This window comes from Pezoporus flaviventris, unplaced genomic scaffold, assembly GCF_033815535.1.
Source record: "Pezoporus flaviventris isolate CSIRO_AGI_PZ_B2104156 unplaced genomic scaffold, CSIRO_AGI_Pfla_v1 ptg000013l, whole genome shotgun sequence".
NCBI classification, from domain to species: Eukaryota; Metazoa; Chordata; class Aves; order Psittaciformes; family Psittacidae; genus Pezoporus; species Pezoporus flaviventris.
Genome location: NW_026892561.1, coordinates 22,751,652 through 22,774,313, shown reverse-complemented (window position 1 = coordinate 22,774,313; position 22,662 = coordinate 22,751,652). Strand labels below are relative to the sequence as shown.

Genomic DNA, 22,662 nt, shown 5'->3' with positions numbered 1-22,662 from the left:
CAAAGAGGAAAGTCCTACTACAGTGGCTGCAAGAACTTGCTGTTTCAGCTGATAGACTCTGCCTCTAGATGAGCAAATTGGATGAGGTGAAATAGGACTTTAGTTCAGTTAACAAGGTAAGCTTGAAATATATTTGCCAATGGTTGTAGTTGCTGTCTGCTGGGATCCACTGTCAGAGAAGGGAACTTCTGTGTTCCTTAGGTTACAGCAAGGATTTCGGGAGTGAGGAATCCCAAGCTGGTGCTCTCCCTTTTGCCCTCCACCCATACGCATTGGAATTTTGTCTTTGGATATTGGGATGCTTTATATGCAGGCATGAGGTTTTCAGGGCAGGGATCCATTACAAGCTTCCAGCTGTGTTTTGCAAGCCTGGGTGGACCTCTGAAGACATGCATGCCCTTCTATGCTGCTAGTTCTAAGTGTGCTGAAGCTAGCAGTCCCCTGCAGTGAAACTTATCCAGACACAAGAAAACTTGGCAAACCTCTGAGTGGAGCTTGTAAAGGGTGTCTTGCTCATTACATTCTTCCTGCCCTGCATGGCTTAGCAGAAACTTTTTCCTGACAGCAAAGAGCCTGCCTGTGCTATGGAGGGAGGAGTGCAGGACCTGGCCTCCCACTCTGCCTCTTTGCAAGTAGTTCCTCAGTAGGAAAACTGTGTGGGCATCCCAGCCCTAGCACCCAGTGGGAGCTTGGGCTACTTGGCCTTCTGATTTACTGAACTGTAAAATGTGCAGCTTATATCAACTCTGTGACAGTCAGTGAGCAGCTACTCCAGGCCCCGCAGGGTTCTCCTGCGTGGTCTGCTCCAAGGGACAGCAGGGCACAGCCACTACTGAGATACGGAGCGTGGCCACCTGAGCATGGGCTGTGCTTGTGCTGAGCCTTCAACAGCCCCATTTGGCAAATAATCTCCCCTGGCTGCCAGGCTCAAGCTAGTGGTTTCTGGGTCCTGAGATATTTTGGCTCTCTGTGACCCATGACAGCAGCAAATTGTCTTCCTGAGCCTATAGCAAAGGGCAGAGGTTGGAATTCTGGAGCCTTACTGTTGATGTTTGAATACACTGGTCATGAACATTAAATGGACTGGGACGAAAAGACTCTTTGTGCTCTGTTGGAAAGGACTGGCTGCAGCTTTCTCCCAGCTTGCTTCCCTGAAACCAAGAAGCCAAGATTTAACACAGGTGTATGACAATTCTCTTTGCTACAGCTTTGGTCTCCTGATCCTGGCCCACGGGCTGACCCCTTTTCTTTATGCCCAGCTTCTCTCAACTGTATCTACCATCCCTTCAGCACAAGGCCTTAACATCAGCGCTGTGGAACCAGCTGGTTTATTTTGTGTGTATGTGCATTTCTATTATTAGGTGCTTTTCAGTGAGGAGTTGGAGCCTCTCTGCAATCCCCCTCCATCTGCCTGTGGATGTTGCAGGGCTGCCCATTGCAGTCATTCCCTGCTGCTAGGTAAGTGTGGCTGCATTCTTCCTTAGCTCAAACTGGTCAAAGTCTTTTCCTGGGGAGATGGGGGGATCAGTTGGTTTTATTAAAATTGCTTCCTTGTAAACATTCCTACAGTGTCATAAGTTTTGTTCTTAGGAAACATCAGCTCTGCCTTCAGGAAGTGAGCCAGACACCTGGGACCAGTGGAGAGTAAAGGAAAAGCTATGTGAGATTGGGGGGCAGAATATGCAGGATTTGAGGTGGGACATGGGGGCTGCTGCTGCAGCCCCAGCACATGGGCAAGCACCAAGGGGTATGCCTGGGGATGGTGTACCATAACTGTGTGCCTACAGCATGGAAGCCAGGGGGAAGGGTCCCGATCACAGCAGCGAACATTGCAAATACCCAGTGTGTTTCCGCTTTGGTGGCTGCAGTCACAGCAGTACCACACCTTGCCCTGTTCCCACAGCAACATCAGACACAGGCCCATGGGCAACTGGATTTCAACTTGGTATCTCTAAGATTCAGTGTTTGGCAAGGGTCTCCATGCATCATTCAGTTGATTTCCTCACTGCTGCTGCAGTGCACTCTCCTTGCATGCAGTGATAATGTGAGCATGGCAGCCAGCGGCTTTTTTGGCTGAGCCACTTCCTCAGACGATGGGGAAACATGCTCCAACAGGAGGTAAGTGCCTCCTGGCATGCTCAGCAATTACTCAGGCAGATTGGCTGATATCAACCATTACAGCATGCAAGGGAGATGCTTACATTGTCTCTCCCAACTGCCTAGGGTAGGAGATTAGGTTCCCTGCATCACATCAGTGGCAAGAAAGTCCCTGGGGAGCCATTCAGAGCATATTAGCTTCCCACTCTGAATCGTGCCCTGGAAGATGTGGTCTCATTGTTGCCTGTGTCAAGGCTAAGGGAAGACTAACCTTGTTTGTTGACATTAAGTGGGATGGCTCTGTCCGTGCAATCAGCTTTGCCAAGTTCCTAAGGCTTGTGGCTCACTGCGAAAGGCACTCTCATGGCACAGCCATGTACAATCCAGCAGCGAGTAACTGGCTGAAGGGCGCTGCGTGAGGCAAAGAAACTGGTGCAGGATCTGAAGAGAAATAGGGAAAAACTGAAACATCTCTTCCCCAGGCAGGTATTAAAAAAAATAAACCAAAATTGAGACAACGGGAGATCTGGCTGCACTGGAGCCAATGCGCTTCCGAGTACATCATCTCCAACCCGCGCTGGCTCCTCTGTGAAGGGGATTTGCAACGCTGCCTTCATCGTACAGGCAAGAGCACAGCAGCTTGGAGGGCCGCGGCGATGCGCAGTTCGCGAGCGGCGGAGCGGGGCCGAGCCGGACGGGCGGCTGCCTCGCTGCCCGGGGAGCCACTGCCCTCTAGTGGGACCCGCTCCGAGCACCTCTCCTGCTCTGCCGCCCTCAGCCTGGAACAGGGGTACAGGGACTCGCTGCAGCTGGAGGTGGCTGTGGCTGGCGGCTCATGCCGCCAACCCTCCTCCTCCTGCCGCCGCTGTGGTCCCTTGATGGGTGCAACCCTAATCACTGAGAGCGTGCTCCCTCTCAGCCCTTCAAATGGCTCCTGGGCATCGGTTTTATAAAACTGCCTTTTTCAATACCTTTTCCCTCACGTCCCGCATGCAAGAGCTGCAGCAGCAGCTCTTGTTTGCTTATTTTGCATGGGTAGAGTAAGTAAGTGATCTAGTGGTGTTTCAGAGCAAACTTTACTGTAGTTGCTTCTCAGGGAAAGCTGCTGCTCTCTTGCCCTTTGCTGTGCATCCAGGGAATCCCCAGGGTTGTGCCCATGCCAACGAACACCAGCACAAATGAGAAATTCAGAGGAGGAAGATGAAAAACCACCACCTGCCAAGCCAGCAGACTGCTGCTCTCACCCCAGGCTGCAAAAACCCTGAAGCTGTGCCCTCGGCTGGTGAACCAGAGATGTCTCCAGAGCCAGGAGACTGGTTGGAGGTGCACTGGAGGCAAGCAGCCCTGCAGTTACCTGGTGCTGCAACACCTTGCAGCTACAGCCATCATGCAGCAGCACCCCAGGCTCCCAGCACCATGCATGCTTGCCCAAGGGCATGAAAGGTGCTCCACCTTCCCTCCACACACGCACACAGAGTCTTGGCAGCAGAAGTTCTCCTGCCAAAGCGATACACATCTCTTCTTCCAGCTGAGAAAATACCACCAGGTATGTTGCAGGGAGCACACGAGGCAGCCAGGAACTCCCACAGCAGCACCTGGCTGGAGTGCTGATGGGGGGCTCCAGGCTCCCACACTGCCGCTGCAGCAGCCAGCTCAGCCAGTCTGGGTGGGGAGCCTAGCACCCTGCCAGCGTCAACCCGCCTGCGGCACCAAGCTCCCCACTGTGCACCTGCATGGCTCCATAGGGTGCTGCACACAGAGGGATGTGCTCCCCAGGGCTGCTTGCTTGGAGGCTGTGGGCTGGCTCCAACTCAGTTTGGTGGTATGTGTTTTGAAAGCTCATCCTGCTGTTTTAGTGGCTCTGCCCCATGGAAGGCCAAATGTGACAGTAGCCCCAGCAGTGGGCAAGCACCCGCTGCACTTCAGGGCTGTGCCATGGAGACAGTTTGCAGCTCCCAAGGAGATGGCTGGGAGCTGGAGAGGATGGTACCCGCCTTGGGTGGGGGGTGAGGAGGGCTATGCGGTGCTGGCAGCTATGGGCAGTGCTTCTGTGGGATTTGGGCTCCATGGCCGTGCTCTGCCCACCCCTGCCCTGGCCTCCAGGCCCCTGCCTAGCTTTCCTTGCCTGGGTCACCCTGGTCTGCAAGGAGCTGAGAGGGGAAGGTGCCCACACTGCTCATTTGCACAGGATGAAGTGATCTGGGTGCTTGGTTCTCAGAGGTGGACAAGCACTTCTCAGGCATTTCTCTTCAGTTATTTAGAATTCAGCCCAAACATTTCCAAGCACTCTCCAACTTGGCCATCCCCAGTCTCTACCTGCAGTTCCCTTTCCCCCATCAGCAAATGCAACAAGAAGCTGGAAAGAAGCAGGTCTGAAGTGGAGTATGTTGGGGTGGCCCCTTGGTCCTTTGGAAGGGATTTTCAGCTTTGTCCTACAGCAGTAAACTCTGGTAAGATGTTTTCTAGGAGAGGCTCTGATTTCCTCCAGTTTTTCCTAAGTTTCCTAAAGAGCACCACAGGGAATCTGCTGACTTTTTCCAGTTTTCTTCCTGAGGTTGTTTATGGGTTTTGGATGGTTCTTTTTTAGTTTAGTTTTGTTTTCCCAAATCCTTCTGCGAGCTTCTGATTAATACAGCTTCTGATTCATTGGAAATCGCCTCTGGAGACAATGCTGAAGATCTTTACACATGTGATCCATCTTCTTCTTGGTTACATAGCCCTCAGTGCTGGAATTGGGTAAGAAATGTTACAACAGATCCTAGTGCTCTGTGGCAGGGATGTTAGGAAACAAAATACTGCACAGTACTGCGTGAAAAGCTCTTTGATTAATTAAAGGCGTGGGTGGCTGAACAGTTGCATCAAATCATCCACACACCATGGCGAAATGGGAGATAAACGTATTGATTTCTTACTCCAAGGACACTGTCAAGCAGCCCTTGTTGAACCTGGATGCAGTTGCCAACCTGAAGCTGAACATGAGCATTTTCATGGAGATGTCTTTCACAGAAACAGGAGGTAAGGGGTCACCTTCAGCATAATGTGCCTAGAAGGTGCTGCAATGCCTATCTATATGAAGCCTGGCCCTAGAGCAGTGTCCAGCACCCTTCCTCCATGGCAGGATTTGGCCCTCTGAAGGCTGATGCAGAGCTCCTCCATGCTGAGCTGAGCAAATAGCCAGCCCTGAGCACTGGCATGGGTGAGTTGGGCCCTCCCTTACGGTGTTTAGCTGTGGCCTGAGCCTCAGACCCACAACACCCACTGAAAGGCCTGAGCAAGGCTTCCATTTGCCAGGAGAGCAGCCTGCCACTGAGGGTGAGGGCTGGAAGACACAGACCTCACTGTTTGTTCTCTCTGTAGAAAAGTTTTCTTCCAGCTTGAAGCACTATGGGTAGCAAGACAGTTACTTCTGTTAAAGTTTATATTCTAGCCTTTACTGCTGCTTAATTAGTGACTTGAACAGAAGGATGTCAGTGTTTAGGAGCTATCAGCAGGTGTGATCGTGCTGTGCGTTGAAGGGTAAGGGCTTACGGTATAAACACATGCATCAAAACCACACACAAACTCAATTTGCATGTATCTAACAGCAGTGACTCAGCCTGCCCCAAAGAAGCGATGGCTGAACATGTTCCACCTGGACCTGAAACTTATCGTTTCACCAAGCATAGAATATTAGCAAGTAACCATAAAGGTAAGCATATTACAGTCAGGCCATGGGCAGCATCTCCCTCAGATTGTTTCAGCCTTTTCTTGGAGGTGAGGAAATTGGACAAGATGGAAAGCCCTGCCAGGGATGCTAGCAGCTCGATGAAGGGCAGGAGAGGAGGTGAAGGCAAAGGCACTCTGTATCCCATGCAGGCTGTGACCCGCTGCTGCCTGGAGAAGTCTCAGGAGCAGAGAGCACTGACTGAAATTTCATTACTTTTACTTATTTCCTGTTGTTTTTTTCAGTGGTGCCCCAATGGCAAGGAAGCAGCACAGAGTTACTGCAGCATTTCACAAGATATGAAACCCAGCAAGAGTCTGGCTTGGGAAGGTATGGACCACAAACTGCAGCACTTGACTCTTTTACACATCTTCAAGACAAATGAGTAGAGCCTTCCTTCTGCTCCATTTGAACTGAGGTGAAGCAGGACCCAAACAGCACGTTGGTTAACCCTTGCATGCCTGGTTAGGCCAGGGCATCTGGAATACCTTTGAGAAGGCTCTCAGCTAGTTGAGGCAGCCAAATCAAACCCAGTGAGGCTGCAGAAAAGGGTGCCCAAGACAGACATCTATACTAATACAGATAAATTTCCTAAGCCTGATTTTCTTCCCACTTGTGCTGCTTTAGCTGGTTGTGAGTATCCCCGTTGCATGTGGAAGAAGAGCAATGCTGACTGGGGTGGCCAGGCGTGGTAAGGAGGAGGAAGCCCTGGGTGATGCTTCCACAGCTGGCCTGGGTTTCCAGGCAGCAATATGCCCTTTTCCACCTCCTAAATTAGAACAGGATGATCCCCCTGGTGCATTTATATCTGTTTATATCAAGTGTGTCTGCAAGACTTCAGACTTCCATGGCCTGGCAGCATGGCGACTAATGACTTGTAGAGCTGCCAAGGGAGGGGAAAGCAAAGAGTTCTGTTGGGGTTTTCTTGAAAACTTCAAGGTGTTTAGGAGGAATCAGCAGCAGCTGTGTCATCCCTTGGGAAGACTTGGAAGTGCTGGAAGTGAGATGGAGTTTGAAAGCAGCAGGGGAGAACCCAAGTCATGCCTGGGGTATGCACCATTTGGGTTTCACTTACAGGCCAGTAGTATACAGTGTTTACAGCTAGGGCAAATTGGCACTGAGGGATTGTCCTGGGTTCAGCAGTAGCAGTCATTTTTCTCCTTCTTGGTAGCTGGTGTGGTGCAGTGTTTTGACTTTTGGCCTGGGAACAGAGCTGATAACAAGGATGTTTTGGTTTGGCCAAGGACTTTGTGAGCCTCATGCTCTGCCAGGGAGGAGGGGAAGCCAGGAGGAAGCAGAGACAGGACACCAGACCCAAATTGACCAAAGAGGTATTCCATACCACAGCACGTCATGCCCAGGATGTAACTGGGAGTTACCCAGAAGGGCTGGGAGTCTGCAGGGTTGGAGGAGGGATGGGTTGGTGCTTGGTTGGGCTGGGGGGGGCGAGTTATCGGTCAGCTGGTGGTGAGATGTTGTATTCTCTTCCCTTGTTGTTTCCTTTATCATTGTTATTATTGGTGGTAGCAGTAGTGATCTGTGTTATACCTTAGTTACTAAACTGTTCTTACCTCAACCCGTGGGAGTTGCATTCTTTTCGATTCTCCTCTCTGTCCCTCCGGGAGTAGGGGGAGGGAAAGAAGGGGGGGAGTGAGTGAACAAGCTGCATGACTGGGTTTAAACCACGACAGGGATGGAGACTCTTCTTCATGGCCTGGAGCTTGGGCTACCCAGCGGTATCTTCTGACCCGGAAATTTCTTTTGCTGCTAGGCCCATCATGAGAGCAGGAGAGATGTTTGTTATCTTTTGTCTGGTGGCGCCAGTGGTTGAGCAAGAAGAGCAGGAGGCCAGCTGCTGGCATCTTATTCCTGCCATCCGGAGCTCCTACCTAATCCTGCTGGGTGGAGGACTCACAGGCTTGGTAACATTCCTGGAATGGTGCATCTCACCTTTTGTTTCAGGGTAATTAGTCTGAAAGGAGAGAAAGGATGTGGTATCTTCCACCTCAAGGGGAACTGTTAAAGATTCGTTATGCTCCCAGAGCAAACACAGTTTGTAGGTTTGGCCCCAAGCAGTGATGCTAGCAGCTCCAGCCAGCACCATCAGTCCCAGCCATGAGTGAGATGGGGAAAACCCTCCTGGGCTGCTTTGCTTGAGTCACCTGGGGAAGCACAGGGCATGGCTGGGCTGGGCAGAAAGTCTGTGTATGCTTTGTCCTATCCCTAAGTTGCTGTCAGGGCCACGTTTTGATGTGGGGACAGTAATTTTGAAAGTGTTTGATCAGAGAGCCTCAGGGTGTCAACTGCATGTGGCTCAGGGCTTTCCCTGGGGACCTTCGGTGACAAAACCCTTCCCTGCAGCTGTACAAAATAAGTCCAGGCTACAAGGCCAGGACTTTCAGCAATCACCCCACTGCTGATGAGGAGCTCACAGCCTGCCCTATCTTCTCCCTGTGCCATGGACTGACTGTCCATATTAAAGGCTTCGTTTTTCCTTTGACCCATTGGGCAGAGCAAGGAAGGATGGACCCATGCTAGAGCTTTTTCCAGTGTCCTTGGTGGGGGACATAAAAACTGCTGTGTGAGGTGTCTGAGGGCTTTCCCCAGTGAAAAACAGTTCCTCTGCTCAGAGGAGCCGGGCTGTGGCCCTACTGCTGTAGGCAAGTAACTGTCACATAGAAGACAGACATGAAACTACTCAGCTCCTTCTGCCTCACCCAGGGCCAGAAGGTTTTTTTTGAAAACAAAAATAAAGGGGAATATTCAGCCTCCACCCATCCACCCAATTTGGACAGCAAATCAAATAAAACCATCTCGAGCTGGCACCACAGGAGCAGTGGATGCCAGCTCCCAGCTTCTCACATGAGGTGTCGAAACAAAAAGAGATGAACAAACAACCCCCTGATGCCTGGGGGCAGCAAACTGGTTTTAAGATGCTGGTGGGTTGTTTGTTTCCTGTGTGGTGGTGGGAGCAGCCTCCCACATCCCCTCTGGCACTGGGCAGCTGCCCTTCACAGCACTTGGCCACCCCTGGGCCATGGGCGCAAGTTGATGGGGCTCCACAAGAATGCCTTTATGTAGAAATGCTTGTCACCACAGCTGGGTTTTGTGGGCATCCTGACATGGGGCGATGTGGTCAGTGACTAACAATGTGGTGGAGGGGACGTCAGGCATAGGCATCATCTTGGCTGTACCCAGCCACTACAGAGAGCCCTGTAGGGCCTGGTGCCAAGGTGCCTCACAGCACTTGGCCCATATGTACCTGGTTACTGCAACTAATATGAGGTTTTTGAAATACATGGCTTTTGTTTCAGTGGTTTTCTACCCAAAATTCCCCTACAAGAGCTATGTACAATACAAGGTGTCTCTAAGTTTCCCATGAGCAGACCTTGTCACAGGTCTGACAGATCTTTGCAAAATTTGCCAAGGGGCCCACATTCTCCCCTCTTTAAGGGGGATTGTAAGAGAGTTTCTTCTCCACCTTTGCTACAGTCCACTTAAAGCACCGAGAGCAGTTGGGAGGTGCCTTGTGGGGCATTCACACTTCTTTCCAGCTTCTGCCTCATTGCAGTCGAATCAACTGGGTTCATTTATTGCACTGGAGCTGCCCAAAGCATATTGGTAGCAAGCAGTGGCTTCATTTCTCACTGACAAGCAAGGACCAGCTTTTACCCTGGTTCTTTCAGCTAGCATTGGGTGCAAAAGCACTGCAAGGAGGAGCTGGTGATGCTGAGCTATGCCAGGAGGTCACCCATGCTCCTGGCACTGCCGGAAGGAGCCAAGTCAGTCCAATACAATGTGTTTCCCCTGAGCCTGGGAGCAAAGCCATCCTAAGGCTGCTGAGAAAAGCCATGTGTGATAAAAGGGGTGTTTTTCCCCATGTGCTGGAGCCATTGGTTTGCATGCAAGGCATTGTGGGAGCTGCCTCTTGGCTCACCCCATCACAGCAGCAGGCTGATGGTGCTGCTACCAACTCTGCTGTTAATCTCATTACAAATAAAGGAGGGGTAGGAGCTAAACTAAACTCATATTAATTCCCCCTGCTCAACCTCAGGAAACACCTACTAGAACTGCCATTCTTATTATCCAAACCACCCCTGGAAATGATCATTAGCCGACTTGCTCCTTTGCCAAGCATGTCCACTCGCCAGCCTGCCTCCATTTGCCCACAGGGCCCTCGCGTTCCCGGCTCCTGCCATGGCACGCACTGTGGTTGCCTGCACCAGCGCTCTCTCTCCATGGCCTAGCATGCTGCCCGCTGATGCACATCCGGACCCAGGCTGAGCCCTGCTCCCCTGAAGCTCACCAGTGCTTTCACCCAGAAACAAGGTGAGGGTGGCTAGGCAGCTCTCCGAGTTGCTTGTTTTGATTTCTTAAGTTCCTGTATCGTGTTGGACTGATATTTGGCAGGGTTGGCTGGTGGCCAGGGGGTTGGGACATGTTGGCATTTGTGATTTTTTTTTAATTCCTTTTTTCTTTTGCATAACAAAGTCTTGATAAATGAGAAGGAAACAAACTCAGTGCCAGCTTTCACCATGTGTTCAAAACAAGATAAATGTAATGCTGGGCTGGCCACAGCATCCACCAGTCCTGTGGAGACAGAAGTTTGCTGGTGCAGTGTGTGTGTTCTGGGAACAGAAAGTGACCCACACACACTACACTGTGCTCCAGGAGGATATGGGGGGGGGCTGTTGTTCTTAGTGACACCCATTCTACCTGTTCATGTGGGCCCCGCAGACACAAAATGAAGACAGGGCTGTACCTGGGGTGAACAAAGGTGCAGGATCTGGCCTTATGCACAGCTGCACTCTGTTGGGTTTTGGGTGCCAGGGCTGTCATGGGCACCAAGGCATCATATACATGGAGCCTGAGTGCCTGTTGTTGAAATGGAGTGGTGGGAGGAGAAGTACATATACATATATATATATGTGTGTGTGTGTATAAATATATGCCCATTCACAACTGGGGAAGAGCACAGCATCATGGGACCTGGCCAGGGTCATACCCAAATGCACAGACAAGCAGCAACATTCTCCTCAGGAAAAAGTGGATCTTCTCGTGGGATGTGGGCATAGGAGTAGTTGTGGAAACAAAAGACATGCATGCCTTGTTCCTTTTTTAATATAGTTCTTCCCCAAAGCAGGACTAGCCCATTTTTATCTCACTGCCAGCTGTTTTGTTCTTTTTTCCCCCAGGCTGGGCAAGGGTGTGGACAGGAGGAAACAGCCTTATTTTTAATGACAGTTTTTCATGGGAAGATGTTGAGCTGCCTCTCAGTGCTCAGGTTGGCTCTGCCCAGGTTTAATCAGGAGGGATGAGCAGTACTCACTGAAGCCTGTCTCCTTTCACTCACAGCTTTTTCCTGGCTGAGTTGCTGCAGCTCTCATGCAGCCCTCCATTGTAATGCAAAGATAACAAACTGTCCAGACTCTGCTCCCACCCATGACCACAGTGTCTCCAAGGTGGGGAGACCCTTGCAGAGGGACTGGCTAACCTTAGCGCAGCAGTCAGCAGGGATGGTGCCACCCAAATTGTCCATCGCTGGGGCTGACACCAAGCAGCAGGGTAGGGAGACAGCAGAGGGATGCAGCTGCAGGATGGGATAGAGTGGCAGCGGAAGAGGGCCTTCAGCCAGGCTGGTGGCTTGTGGGGCTTGTCGCTGGCTTTCCAAGGGTGCTGCTCTCAAAGCTGCTGTATTTCAGCCTGTCAATCTAGATCCTGGAAAATAAAGGGGTCAAAAGATTCAAGTACACCATATTTTATAAGCTTATCATGCAGCGGCTTGGAATCAATGGGGATTACTCATCATCCAGTGGAGTTGATGGAGACTGACTTATCCACATGGCTCTAAGCCTCCACAGCAATTTTGGTGAGTTCAGTTGCTTACAGTTAAGCTTACCGTTAACACCTCAAAAGGTATCGCAGGCTGTGAACATTCCCAGGTTTTATTAGACTCTGTAGCCACTGGACATATCATAAAGAGCCTTAGATATTTCAGACTTGACTATGGATTCAGGAATTTGTAAATACCCACAAGTCTCATTTTAAATTGAGGTTTCAGGGGTGAGCTTTTGGCTGGAGAGAAACTTTCAGCAGCCACTTGCATTAAGGCATGTTTGTGGCACAGATTTGGCTTCTCCAGCCCTCAGCAACCCCTATCAGCAGCCTTGTGCAAGGGGTGACCAAACTTGGCTTGGGCCCATGTGAATGTCAAAACAAAACCAAAGCTCCTCTCTAGTAAAGATCCCCTGGCATTGAGTAACGCTGTGCAGGGCTTTGCTTCCAGAGCAGCAGCCACACACAAGCACATGTGTGCACACACACAGAGCCACTTCAGTTGTTGCTTTAATTACTTTTTAATCCTATTCTGTTTCCTTTATGAGTTGTTTTCTTTTGTTGTTTTTTTTCTTTTCTTCACTGACTGTCATAGATCAACCCTGCTAATCCCACCTTGCACGTATGATTAGTGTTAGGAGGGGCACAGCAAAGTTAACAAGGAACTGAGACACAATTCAAGCATCTCCAGGTCATATTGCCAGTGACACAACTGGGGAATACGTAGCAAAATGGCCACCACCTAATTAGGTTGTGGCTCCCTTCAGTAGCCAAGCATCGACTAGAGGAGCTTGGAGCTGGCCCAGGAGCCATGCAACTTGCTCTGAAATGCACATCAGCTTTATTCTAGTGGTGTGACTTCAGACACTGCCTCTGTGGGGAGCTGCTTCATGGTGGGACTTTGGGAAACAGCAATTACCAGACTAGCAGGGCAAAAATGGGAATAACCAACATGAATCAATGTAGCAGGAAGCAAAAATGTTACTGCACCAGGTTGTCCCTGGGGTGTATTTGACCAAGGAGGAGTGTATATATTCAGTATTATTGTTAGCTTGCTTTCTTTTTTTCAGGGATGTGGGTACCCTGCGGGCAGTCAGGATATGACCCTGACAACTCTGGCACATATCAGGTCCCTACATCAAATATTAAAGTTAAAACACATTTCTCAGAGATCAGGCCACCTTGGCGGCAACCCATCCCATTCAGATACAAAAGAGACCTAAAAGCCTAGATTATGTTTTGGTCCATGTCCCAGAGAGCTCTGTAACTTGCTCTTGCAAGGCTACAGTGTGCCAATAAACTTGGCATCCACCTCTGCTGTTGCAGCAGAAACACAAACCCACTTCTGAGCTAGGCTTTGCCAGAGCAGAGAGCTGTAAGAACCAACAAAGAGGAAAACTGCCTTTGACTCTCTGCATTCCTGTTTCCTGGCTTCAGCCTGGCACGGACCACAGTCAGGTCTCAGTGGCAGAGCAGTGCAGTGAGTGACATGGCCCAGGCAGCCCAGAATCTTTCGCCTTCTTGGGCACACAGTTGGCAACTGAGTCGTGAAATGTTGCATCCTTCTGAGGCTCCTTTCCTTCTTGACCACCAGTTTAAGCACCTTGCCTGGTACAAGACACCGTTCTCCACCAAAGCTGTTGTTTCACCAGAAGCCAGCTGGCACCCCATTTTGCTCCCCAGCCTCCTGCACATCCCAGCAGCACACAGGGGCTGTAACATCATCCTCCTGCTCTCCAAATTACCCAAAGCTTGCCAATGGTACCTAAGTTAACAGGTAACTGGATACAGAGCAAAGGGGATGGACAGGCAGCCAAATGTACACACACAAATTTGATCCTGTCCAGGCTACCCCCCGTGCCTGTTCCAAAATGCAGGGTCTTGCTTTAGAGCCTGGGGCAGGAAACCCTAAAAGGAGAGACACCACCATGAGATAAAACACACACCCCCTGCTCTTCCCTTCTAATATTTGGCTAAAGAAAGTCAAAGACAGGCACAGACATCATGTTTAGTTTATTTCGTCTGGATTTAGACACAGCCCTGGCTAACCACCACAGCAGCAAACCAATTACAAAAGGCATTCCCTCCTGACAGAGGACCAGCTGGTGGGATCCCTGCAGCCTCCAGGAGGGCAGGGGATGCACCCCGCTGCTTGGAAGGACAGCTCTGCAGGATGCACTCGGGCAGACATGGTTGTAAGGGGATGGCAGCACAAACTCATGCTGAACTTGCAGCATGTAGGAATCAAACCTTGGATGCAATAGCATGGTGCAGACAGAGGCACAATGTAATGTGTCTCCGTTCTCCAACTGCCCTCCCATTCTTCCCCCCAGACTTCCTCTGGCTGTTTTGAAAAGGGGAGTTCCTTTCATGCATCCCAGGCTATTAGCAAGAGAAGGGAGAGAACACAAGCAACAGGCCCTATTCCACCAGAGTCCACTGCAAGTCAAACCCCTTCATGCCTGTGCACAGCTTATGCCTCTGCCCCGCAGATGCTTTCTGGAAGCTTTGCTCAGAATTAATACCAAACACCAGCATTGCATGGCTACAGAGAGATATGCATTTTGCTAGGACTTAGGTTTTCCTTTGTTTTTTTTTTTTTTCCCTAAAAAGCGTATTTCAAATGGTGAAGGGATCCAAGATGGAAAGGACAACCATAACTAACCTGTGCCCCAGCACTGCCCAGGTCTTCAGCCAGCACTTAGCAGGGGCAGGAAGACTGGTCAGTTAGCACACCTGAGACATTTCTCTAGCAGAAGCTGAAGAGAAGCAGCTATTTCTGATTGAGGAAGGAAAAAGAAACCCCCTCCCCCCCAAAAAGAGGTTCTCCAAAGGGATACAGTGGGGTTGAATAAATCCTGAGAAGTGCTAGAGAAGAACATGGGATGCTGGAGGCAACCAGCCCCAGCAGGAGATGCTGGTACAGGCATGAGAGGTCTCAGCAAGAGCTGCGCTAAACACAGAAGAGGCATTCCTGAAACTCCACAATCATATTAACCTGTTAATTTATACAGCATCTCTGTACAAAAATAGAAGGGTTCTAATAAGATTAACAATATTAAATAAATATTTAATATAAAAAGTCTTTGGCCTAGTTCATAGCTCATCCTTTGGGTTGATGTTCATTTCACTGGGTCCTAGATGCTCCTGGTCCAACATCGCGATCACTTCATCTGCCTGAATTCGCTCCTGCAAGAGGGGAAGAAACCATAGCAGCAGCATTTTAGTGTCTGCTCTCAGCTTATTCAGCACTGCTCAGCCTGCTGGAAGGACCCACAGCAAGAAGTTCATCCAAGGACCAGCTGTGTAGTTGTGAGGGCAGGGAACAGCCTAGGCATTTGCTGGACAAAATTAATCAAATCGCTTTGCACCTCAATATCCAATCACCCTTCTTCCTCCAGGGGCCACAGTGGCTCGGGGAAGAATTTGGAGGTTGCCTGCTGCAAGGCACTACAGTCCAGATCTTCCAAGGCATCTGGATGCCCAGTCCAATGGACTACAGGCTGCCAAACTATCTTTGAGGACCTGGCAGCAGCCATCAGCCCTGCCTCTGAGCTGTGAAGGGCTGTGGAGGACTTCCCCGTTCATCAAGTTATTGCCACTAGGTGTCAGAAACGTCCAGCCCAGCCCTACACAGCCATCCTGAACTCCACTCGGCACCTCAGGCCAGCCCTGCACCCCACAGGATCAGGGTGATAGGTGCCCAAGAGCATGGCCAGCAGGGAAAACCATTTGGTTCCTGTACCACCAGCTCATGTCCCCATAGTGCAGCGAATGGGAATGCTACTGTGGGGGGTGCAATGTGCTGGAACTGGAGGTTGAAGGTAGCCCTGGTTCCTTTGGGATGCTGAATACCCCCCAGCTCCCCTTAAATCATGATGGAGGTACTCACCAACTCTCTGTAAAGTGGGTCCAAAGTGAACCAGAGAGCCACAGCACACCGCTGGCCTTTGGTAACTGCCTTCACCCCATGGGGGTTCTCACCGCCTGATGAGAAGCTGATCATTCGCCCACACTTGGGCTTGATGGAGGCCTGTGAGAAAACAAGGAATACCAGTGTAGCAAGGAGCAGCACAGCTGCACACACTGGCTATGTCTGGGCTTGCAGTGGTCCAGGGTCTGAGATCTTACCGGGCATCTCTGCATCACCCCAGAACCCAGTGAGTTGCTGCTGGGGTAAACAGGGAGGTGTGAGGCTTAGTCCTACTGCACAGACATCGTGCAGAAAGGAGATGGTAGCATGGAGTCCTTGCAAAGCCTACAGGTGACCACCTACAGCAAACAGGTCCATGGCATAACTCCAGAAAGGTTCAGGCTAACCCTGCCAAGGGCTTTGAAACACCTCTTTTTTTTCCTCTGCTGAATCCACAAGAGGTGACCTGCAGGACCTCAGGAGCAGAAGTGCAACCAAATCAACCCTCAGGCATATGGAGATGCAATCTACCCTCCGGCATCTACTGAATTGCAGAGCCACAGCATGGTGCCCAGACCCTCTATCTAACAATGGAGGGGGGTGTCTCCTATGAAAGAGACCAGAGTCAGTCACTGTGTATGTATGAGGGCATCACCTCACGTTTGGCCATGAGATGTGGCTGGGGCTCAGCAGTCCTCCAGGCAGGGATAACTATCAGCCATCCCTCTGCCTGTGCAGGGGTGGTGCAACCCCCTCATCTCAGGTTTCCTGCTCAAGCAGCCTCTGGGAAGGGAAGAGAAGATCTGGTATCTCTGCTAGCAGGATTTTGTATAGACTCTTTGCAAGGTAGGAGCCATAGGCTACCCAGGGAAGCCCAGAGCTCCTGAGCATGGGCTTCTGAGGAGAAGCATTTGTTCCACAGCACTGACTTACCGTCACAGTTTTGGCATCCATCTCAGTGAAAATGAACTCGCCTCCTTCAAAATCTGCATTCATGTACAGGAGGGCACTGGGGAAGGAAGCGGGGGAACCCTGTGAGGGGAGCAGTGGGGAGGGCTCAAGGCTGACCCCCACCTCTGGGGCAGATCCCATACTGCTCCATCAAGACATGGGTAGCAGTCCCACTGAGGAGCTGGTTGGGGCTACCTGGGCTACCCCCATTTTGGAGCCAGAGCTAAGAAACAGCAGATCTCACCTTGGCTAGGGAACAATTCCCACAATATCCCCTAGGTCCCACGAGCTCCCACCCTCCCATTTTGCACCAAATATACCTGGCAGAGACACAGTTCTGTGGGCCACAGGTGGGATCTCCCAACCCTAAAATATCACAGCTGTTAACAGTTAAACTCAGCTTGAACTTTACCCATGATGCTTGCTGCCACCAGAAACTACCTGTTGGATCTTACTTCTGCCATGGTTGGGATGTACCAGTTTTAGGTCCGTGAAGCAAGATGCCCTACCATGGGGAGGGGCCCTGGGAGCCCTTGAGAGCAGCTTCCCCTTCCTTCCTACCTGTAATCCCGGAAGGTGTAAGCAGGAGGCTCTTTCCAGCACTCATTGGCCTCAGGGTCCAAGAGACAGTTGTCAGCATGGATGGGGTGGCTCAGGTCGTTCCTCCTCTCCTGCTGGCCTAGGCAGGACCATGTGGAGGAAGGAGGGAGGAGAAGGGGTGGATGAGATGGAAATGTCATGCTCTGTGGGATCTATCATGGGGTGGGAGCCTGCCCCTACCCCACTCTGGGTGGTGTTCACAGGTGAGAAGAGGAGAGAAAAGGCTGGAGAGAAAAGGCAACATCTGAGGACTCAGATATGCACAACTCTGCTTGTTCCTTACTGTGGGGAAGTGAGATGGAGAGCTGGGCATGGGATGGAAAGGAAAACAGATGATGAGAAGAGGCAAGAGAAGAGGGAAGACAAAAGAGGAAGAGTTGGAGACATGAAAAACAAGAGACATCCCAGAAATTACCTCCTTTGGGACAGCAGTGCCCACCCTTTGCTGCTACAGGGACAGTGACTTTACCCAGCCCTTGGCCACCAGTTTAAGCACCAGGCAAAACAAAGCTGCTCTCAGGGTTGTTGGGCCCTCACTTGTAAACCCCTGTGGGGAGCTGACCCCCTCCTGTCCCCCCAGCTCTGCTGTCCTGCTGGCCTCCCAGACCCTCACCAGAGAGAGCAGTGCGGCACACCAGGTGGGTGTAGGAGAAGTAGAGCGTGGAGTTCAGCATGAAGTAGGACTCGACAATCCTGCGAGCCTTCTCGCTGATGTCGTAGAAGAGCCGGGCACTTTTCAATGGGACACGGCCCTCGTAGCCATACTGAGCAAGGAGAAAGGGTGAGAGAGGGTCAACGTCATGCACCAGCTGGGAGGGAGGGCATGGGAGAGGAGTAGGAGGACGGAGCTGTACCTTGAGGGCTTTGAGGACTGTGGCTCCTTCAAATCTCTCATTTGGGGTGTGGGGAGAGGTTTTGCCCCTGTAACCATCTCCAGCCAACATGATCCCCTGAAAGACACGACCACAGGTGAGGCATGAACTGGTTCCCCGGAAGAGGAGGAGCTGCAATGGAAGCAACTGGCACTCTCTTCCCCGAATATCCCAAGGCTGCATTCATCAGGACAGGTGAGTTAGGTGGGAAGGCACTGCAGTTATCCATAAACATGGTCTGTTCTGAGATACTGGAAAATAGACAACCATCTCCCTGCTGGGGATATTCAGGCACCCTCAGTCCCTTCCCAGGTTCAGCTAATGATGAATGAGAAGGCTCAACCAGGCTTTGTGGATGGACATCCTTTGGGGTTGTATATAACATGGGTCAGAGAGCTATTTCTGCACAGGGTCTGTCTTGCAGCATATTTCTAAGAATGGCCCAAAGAAGTGGCTTCCATGCACTTACATGGATGTGTTATGGGGACAAGCATCTGACTGCTCTCCACAGGCATCCTGGCACCAGTTCTAACACTAAAGAGTAAGGTATGAACTTGGGTCTTTTCCAGTGGCTGATCACACATTTAGCCCTCACAGGTCAGATGCTGGGGAGAGCATCAGGCGCTCAGCCCACGTGACAGTCATGTCCCCCCCAGGGACAACACCTACTCACACTGGCCACCCTGTGAAGTTCTCGGCACTGCTCCTCTGAGATGACATTATCCAGTAGAACTCGCTGAGTACCATTCAGCTGCTGCGAGTTGTAGACAAACTTTACATGGCTGTAGAGAAGTGGACCCCCTGATGGAAACAGAGATATAAAACAACGCTGCTGAACATGCCCTGGCCTCATTGACACCTTGTACTGTGGCTGAGGGCCAGCTGAAGTCACCTGGATGTGCTGCCAGGGAAAGAAATTCACAGCAGAGAGCAGAGTTTGGCCTCACATCACCAACAAAAAGAAATAGAAGCAATGGAAACACCTGCTGATGAAATCAATCTGCTGCAAGAGCATCAGCATTTTCCACCTTCTCGTTACCTTCCTTGCAAATGCAAGGACCACGGCCTAAAAATGCCAAAACCTGATGGGACACAATGAGAGACACGAACATCAGCTAACTTGGCTCACCTGCCAGCAGCCAACATCAACGAAAGCTGTTTCCATTGCATTTGTGCTGTGTGGATCTTGCCAGCTTGGCATGCAAAACCACTTTCTGCAATTGTCATCAGTGGGTTTTTTGTCTTTTGCACACATAGGAAAGCTAGTGTGGTGCTGAGCTTGCAGCAAGTATCGCTTGCTCTCCACCAAAACAGGGGCTGGGAATGGGTGAACTGGAAGATCCTGAGGACAATCTTTCTCTGCAAAGGAGCTGCCATGGCAAGAGAGAGATTAGCTTTTTATATGAAGTTTGGATCCATCCCATTAAAATTTGCCTGATCACAAAAACATGGTGAGGACACTAAATCACCATCTTCTGAAGCCTCTGCCCCTGATCTCCTTAAAGAAAGAGAATGAAAGAGATGGCAACAATAAAAACCTAAACCAGATGTTTGTCCAGGAGGAAGGTGAAATGCATCTAAATTGTGGGGAAAATTTTCTCTTGTCACAGAACCACAATAAAATAGAGGAAACAGAATCACAGATCTCCTCTCACCATGTGGCACAAGGAAACTTCTGTTATGCTGCTTTTATAATTGCTACTTTCTTTGTCTGTTGGGGCACACTCTGTTTTTGGAAGGTCTCCTTGGCCTATGGAGGACATATAACCCTGAGGGCAGAGCCCTGCCACTAGCCCATGACTTTATTTTTGAAGAGTTAGGTCTCCTCATGTTCACTTTGCTGTTCTTGTTGCTCAATAATAGCATTTATTATAAATGCAGCTGGATCAGAAACAAGACTCTGAAATCTAGACTCCTGGCACACTCCAACCCAGGCTGAGTTTTCCAGCTCGGATGTTGCTCTTCCTCAGCCGTAGGCACATGAGGGATGAACCTGGAAGCCATCACTCACCACTTCCCCAGCTCCTTTGTTCCTCCCAGGGAACTAGCAGGGGTTGCCCTGTGCCATGAACACTGAACCCTTGTCCCATACCGGCAGTGTGCTCCTGGCTGCCTTCCACATCTCCACCGCCTCTAAGCACCAGCAGAGAGTCCTATTTCCTGTGTGTAGCTCTGTGGAAAACACCACAAAGAAACCAGGAAATTCTTTGCTCTTTTGGGAGTAAAGGAATTGGTAGAAAGGAGGAAGGGGAGGAAAGAGAGAAGCACAGAAGAGGAGGAGTACAACATTAAAATGGACTTTTCTTTTTCTCTTTTGGCCTTTTCTTTTTTCCAAGTGAAAAGAGAGAAAGAAAAAAAGACAAGAGAGAAAGGAAGCAGCTGCATGAACAAAAATACCATTCTCGTTTTAAATAGTTTCAGTTTTCTTTGCAAACTTGAAAACATTCTGCAGCTAAACCAGAATAAAAGCATAGAGAGAAGAAACAACAGAGAAAGACACACTCTGAAATTATTTCATTATGGAAGGCAAACAGGCCAAAACCAAATGTAACTCAACCAGCTCCTGTGATATTTGCCTATTTTATGTATGGCTAAAGAAGGGATAACGATACTTTGAACATGACACTCAGCAGCTGGAGATAACTTGGGCCATGGAAAGCTGTTAAATTCCCCAGAAAAAGCACAACCATCCATTGCATTATAGGGAGATTTAATTGCCTGCTTCTGTGGAGCTAACCCACTAGAGACACAGGACACCTCCTGGCTGGAGACCCATTGTTTTGCAGTGAGGAGCATTCTTTGGTATTTGGCTACAATATGATTTTTCAAAATTGTTATGGGAGAAATCTTGTTATGGTATTTTCTGTGGTTCCTGAAAATGTGCTGAAATTCGTTGAAACGTCTGCTGACAACCCTTAAAACCGAGTGATTTGATGTAAGCCAAGACATCACAAGCCAGTCTGCAAACAGAAATGGTTGCTAATATGCTTTGATCCAGCACATTCAGCAAAGCATCATGACCAGACTTCCCAAAACTTAATGCCTCCAGCATCAGTCCTTCTTCAGCCTGGATAAGAGGGAGCATTTTAATCTTAGAAACACCTAAAGGAAAAAATACTGTTTGCCGATGCCACCTTCCCCACAGTGAGGAGGACACAGCCTCCCAGCTCCACATCTGAGGGCTCTGTAACGAGTAGCTCAGCAGGTGGGAAAAGCAAGTCCAAAAGCAGAGCAATGATGGTGGGATCCACAGACCCAGAAATGCTGTGGCATCATTGAGGAATTCTTTGTGTCTTAAATAAAATTTCAACCCCCTCAGGCAGAATTTGCCCTCATTGCCCAGCAGCCAACCTTTGCAGTCTGCAGTCTCCACCAACAGGAAAATAACTTCTGATTTTGTTGAAACATATTCATCAGACTTACCCTCCTTCAACTCTCGATCTGATTTTGGCATGGGTTTCTTTGCCAGGAATAGCCTAGGCCTTTCCTCTGGTTCACTGCTAATACTTGATGGGACACTGAGGAACAAGAGAAATGAAGAACATCATGACTTGGGCCAGAGGTCTCCAGTTTCTGGGAACTGCAGTTTGGCACCCTTTGGAAACCAATACGTTAAAAAATTGGACAAATCGGTACATTGTGCAAATGTCACAACCATACCTGTAGAAGTTTTCACCCTGTCCATGAAAAACAGTGTTTTTCTGGTAATGGGAACAACAGTTTCCACCAGTAAAGCACAGACACTAACAAACATGAACAGCACCACTTGACTCATTGACCAAGTTCCCTCTAGAATGGTTTGGAGGCACTCAGCTAAAATAAGGTGCTTGTGGAAAGTTTGTAATTATCAGCCATGGTGGTGTGCTGGGCTGGATGGGCAGCACGCATTAAGTGGCAGGCTTGTACCCTACTGTGGGTCATCCCAACTGCAGGGGCTGGTGAAGCAACAGGCTTAGCTGGGGTAAGTGGTGGCTCACCTGTGCTCATCCTGGCGGGCGCCATACCTGTTCCAGTAGTTCTGCAGGAAAAAAGAGAGGTCATGCTTCTTAAATTAATGCTCCAGATGAAGCCAGGCAGCTACCTGCTCTGCCTCACTCCCAGTCTCCCTGACATCAGCCAGCCTCTCTGGTATAGATCTAACACAACTTTGAGCAATTGCCTGGGGTCACCAGATTGAAAATGCAACCCCAACCCAACCTGGAATCATATGAACAAATGCAGAGGGAACCCAGCTTGCCCAGCCTTCTCTATCCCACCCAACCACCGTGACAGTGACTGAGAGCCAGACTAGGCTGTGTCTGCATTTCCTTCATCCTGGGAATGGTTGCCTTCCTTGCTTTGCTATCAACATTTTCCCATAGGGAACAAACCAAGCCAAGACCCAGCTTGAATCACCTACACGGGACTTGCTTTTTAAGAAAAGGGAGGGGGGAAGTGGTCCTATAGCTGTGAACTCCTGGAGGTCCTCGCTATAGCAGACCCAGGAATTACCGGCTCTGTGTAGGTGTATCCAAGGCCGGCCGCAGCCACTTGCAAAAGATGAGACTCCAGCTTATGGCGCCTCAGTAGCATTTTTGCTTCCTGAAAAGAAAAGGAAAAGAGGAGTATTTGCCCACGTCCTTTCACAAGACACAGACAATACACCTATACTTCAAGAGGGGTTTGTTTTTCACGCAACACTGCAGATTCCT

At 50.0% G+C, this 22,662-nt stretch overlaps 1 protein-coding gene across 2 annotated transcripts in view; it reads right to left on the bottom strand.

Annotated features, from left to right (window-relative positions):
- Positions 1-13,630: 13,630 nt before the first annotated feature.
- P3H2 (prolyl 3-hydroxylase 2) overlaps positions 13,631-22,662 on the bottom strand; it is an 80,314-nt gene continuing 71,282 nt past the window's right edge. Inside the window, exons 6-15 of one of the 2 annotated variants that reach the window (XM_061452156.1) lie at positions 22,463-22,552; positions 21,949-21,989; positions 21,395-21,489; positions 18,645-18,772; positions 17,954-18,049; positions 17,713-17,863; positions 17,061-17,178; positions 16,482-16,557; positions 15,528-15,668; positions 13,631-14,824 (exon numbers count right to left, since the gene is read on the bottom strand). In XM_061452156.1, the coding sequence (XP_061308140.1) occupies positions 14,732-14,824; positions 15,528-15,668; positions 16,482-16,557; positions 17,061-17,178; positions 17,713-17,863; positions 17,954-18,049; positions 18,645-18,772; positions 21,395-21,489; positions 21,949-21,989; positions 22,463-22,552 (1,029 nt within the window). In that variant the 3' untranslated portion in view covers positions 13,631-14,731. Of the gene's footprint in view, positions 14,825-15,527; positions 15,669-16,481; positions 16,558-17,060; positions 17,179-17,279; positions 17,405-17,712; positions 17,864-17,953; positions 18,050-18,644; positions 18,773-21,394; positions 21,490-21,948; positions 21,990-22,462; positions 22,553-22,662 lie in introns of those variants that run through there. The other variant, XR_009743142.1, reaches the window with a different exon arrangement.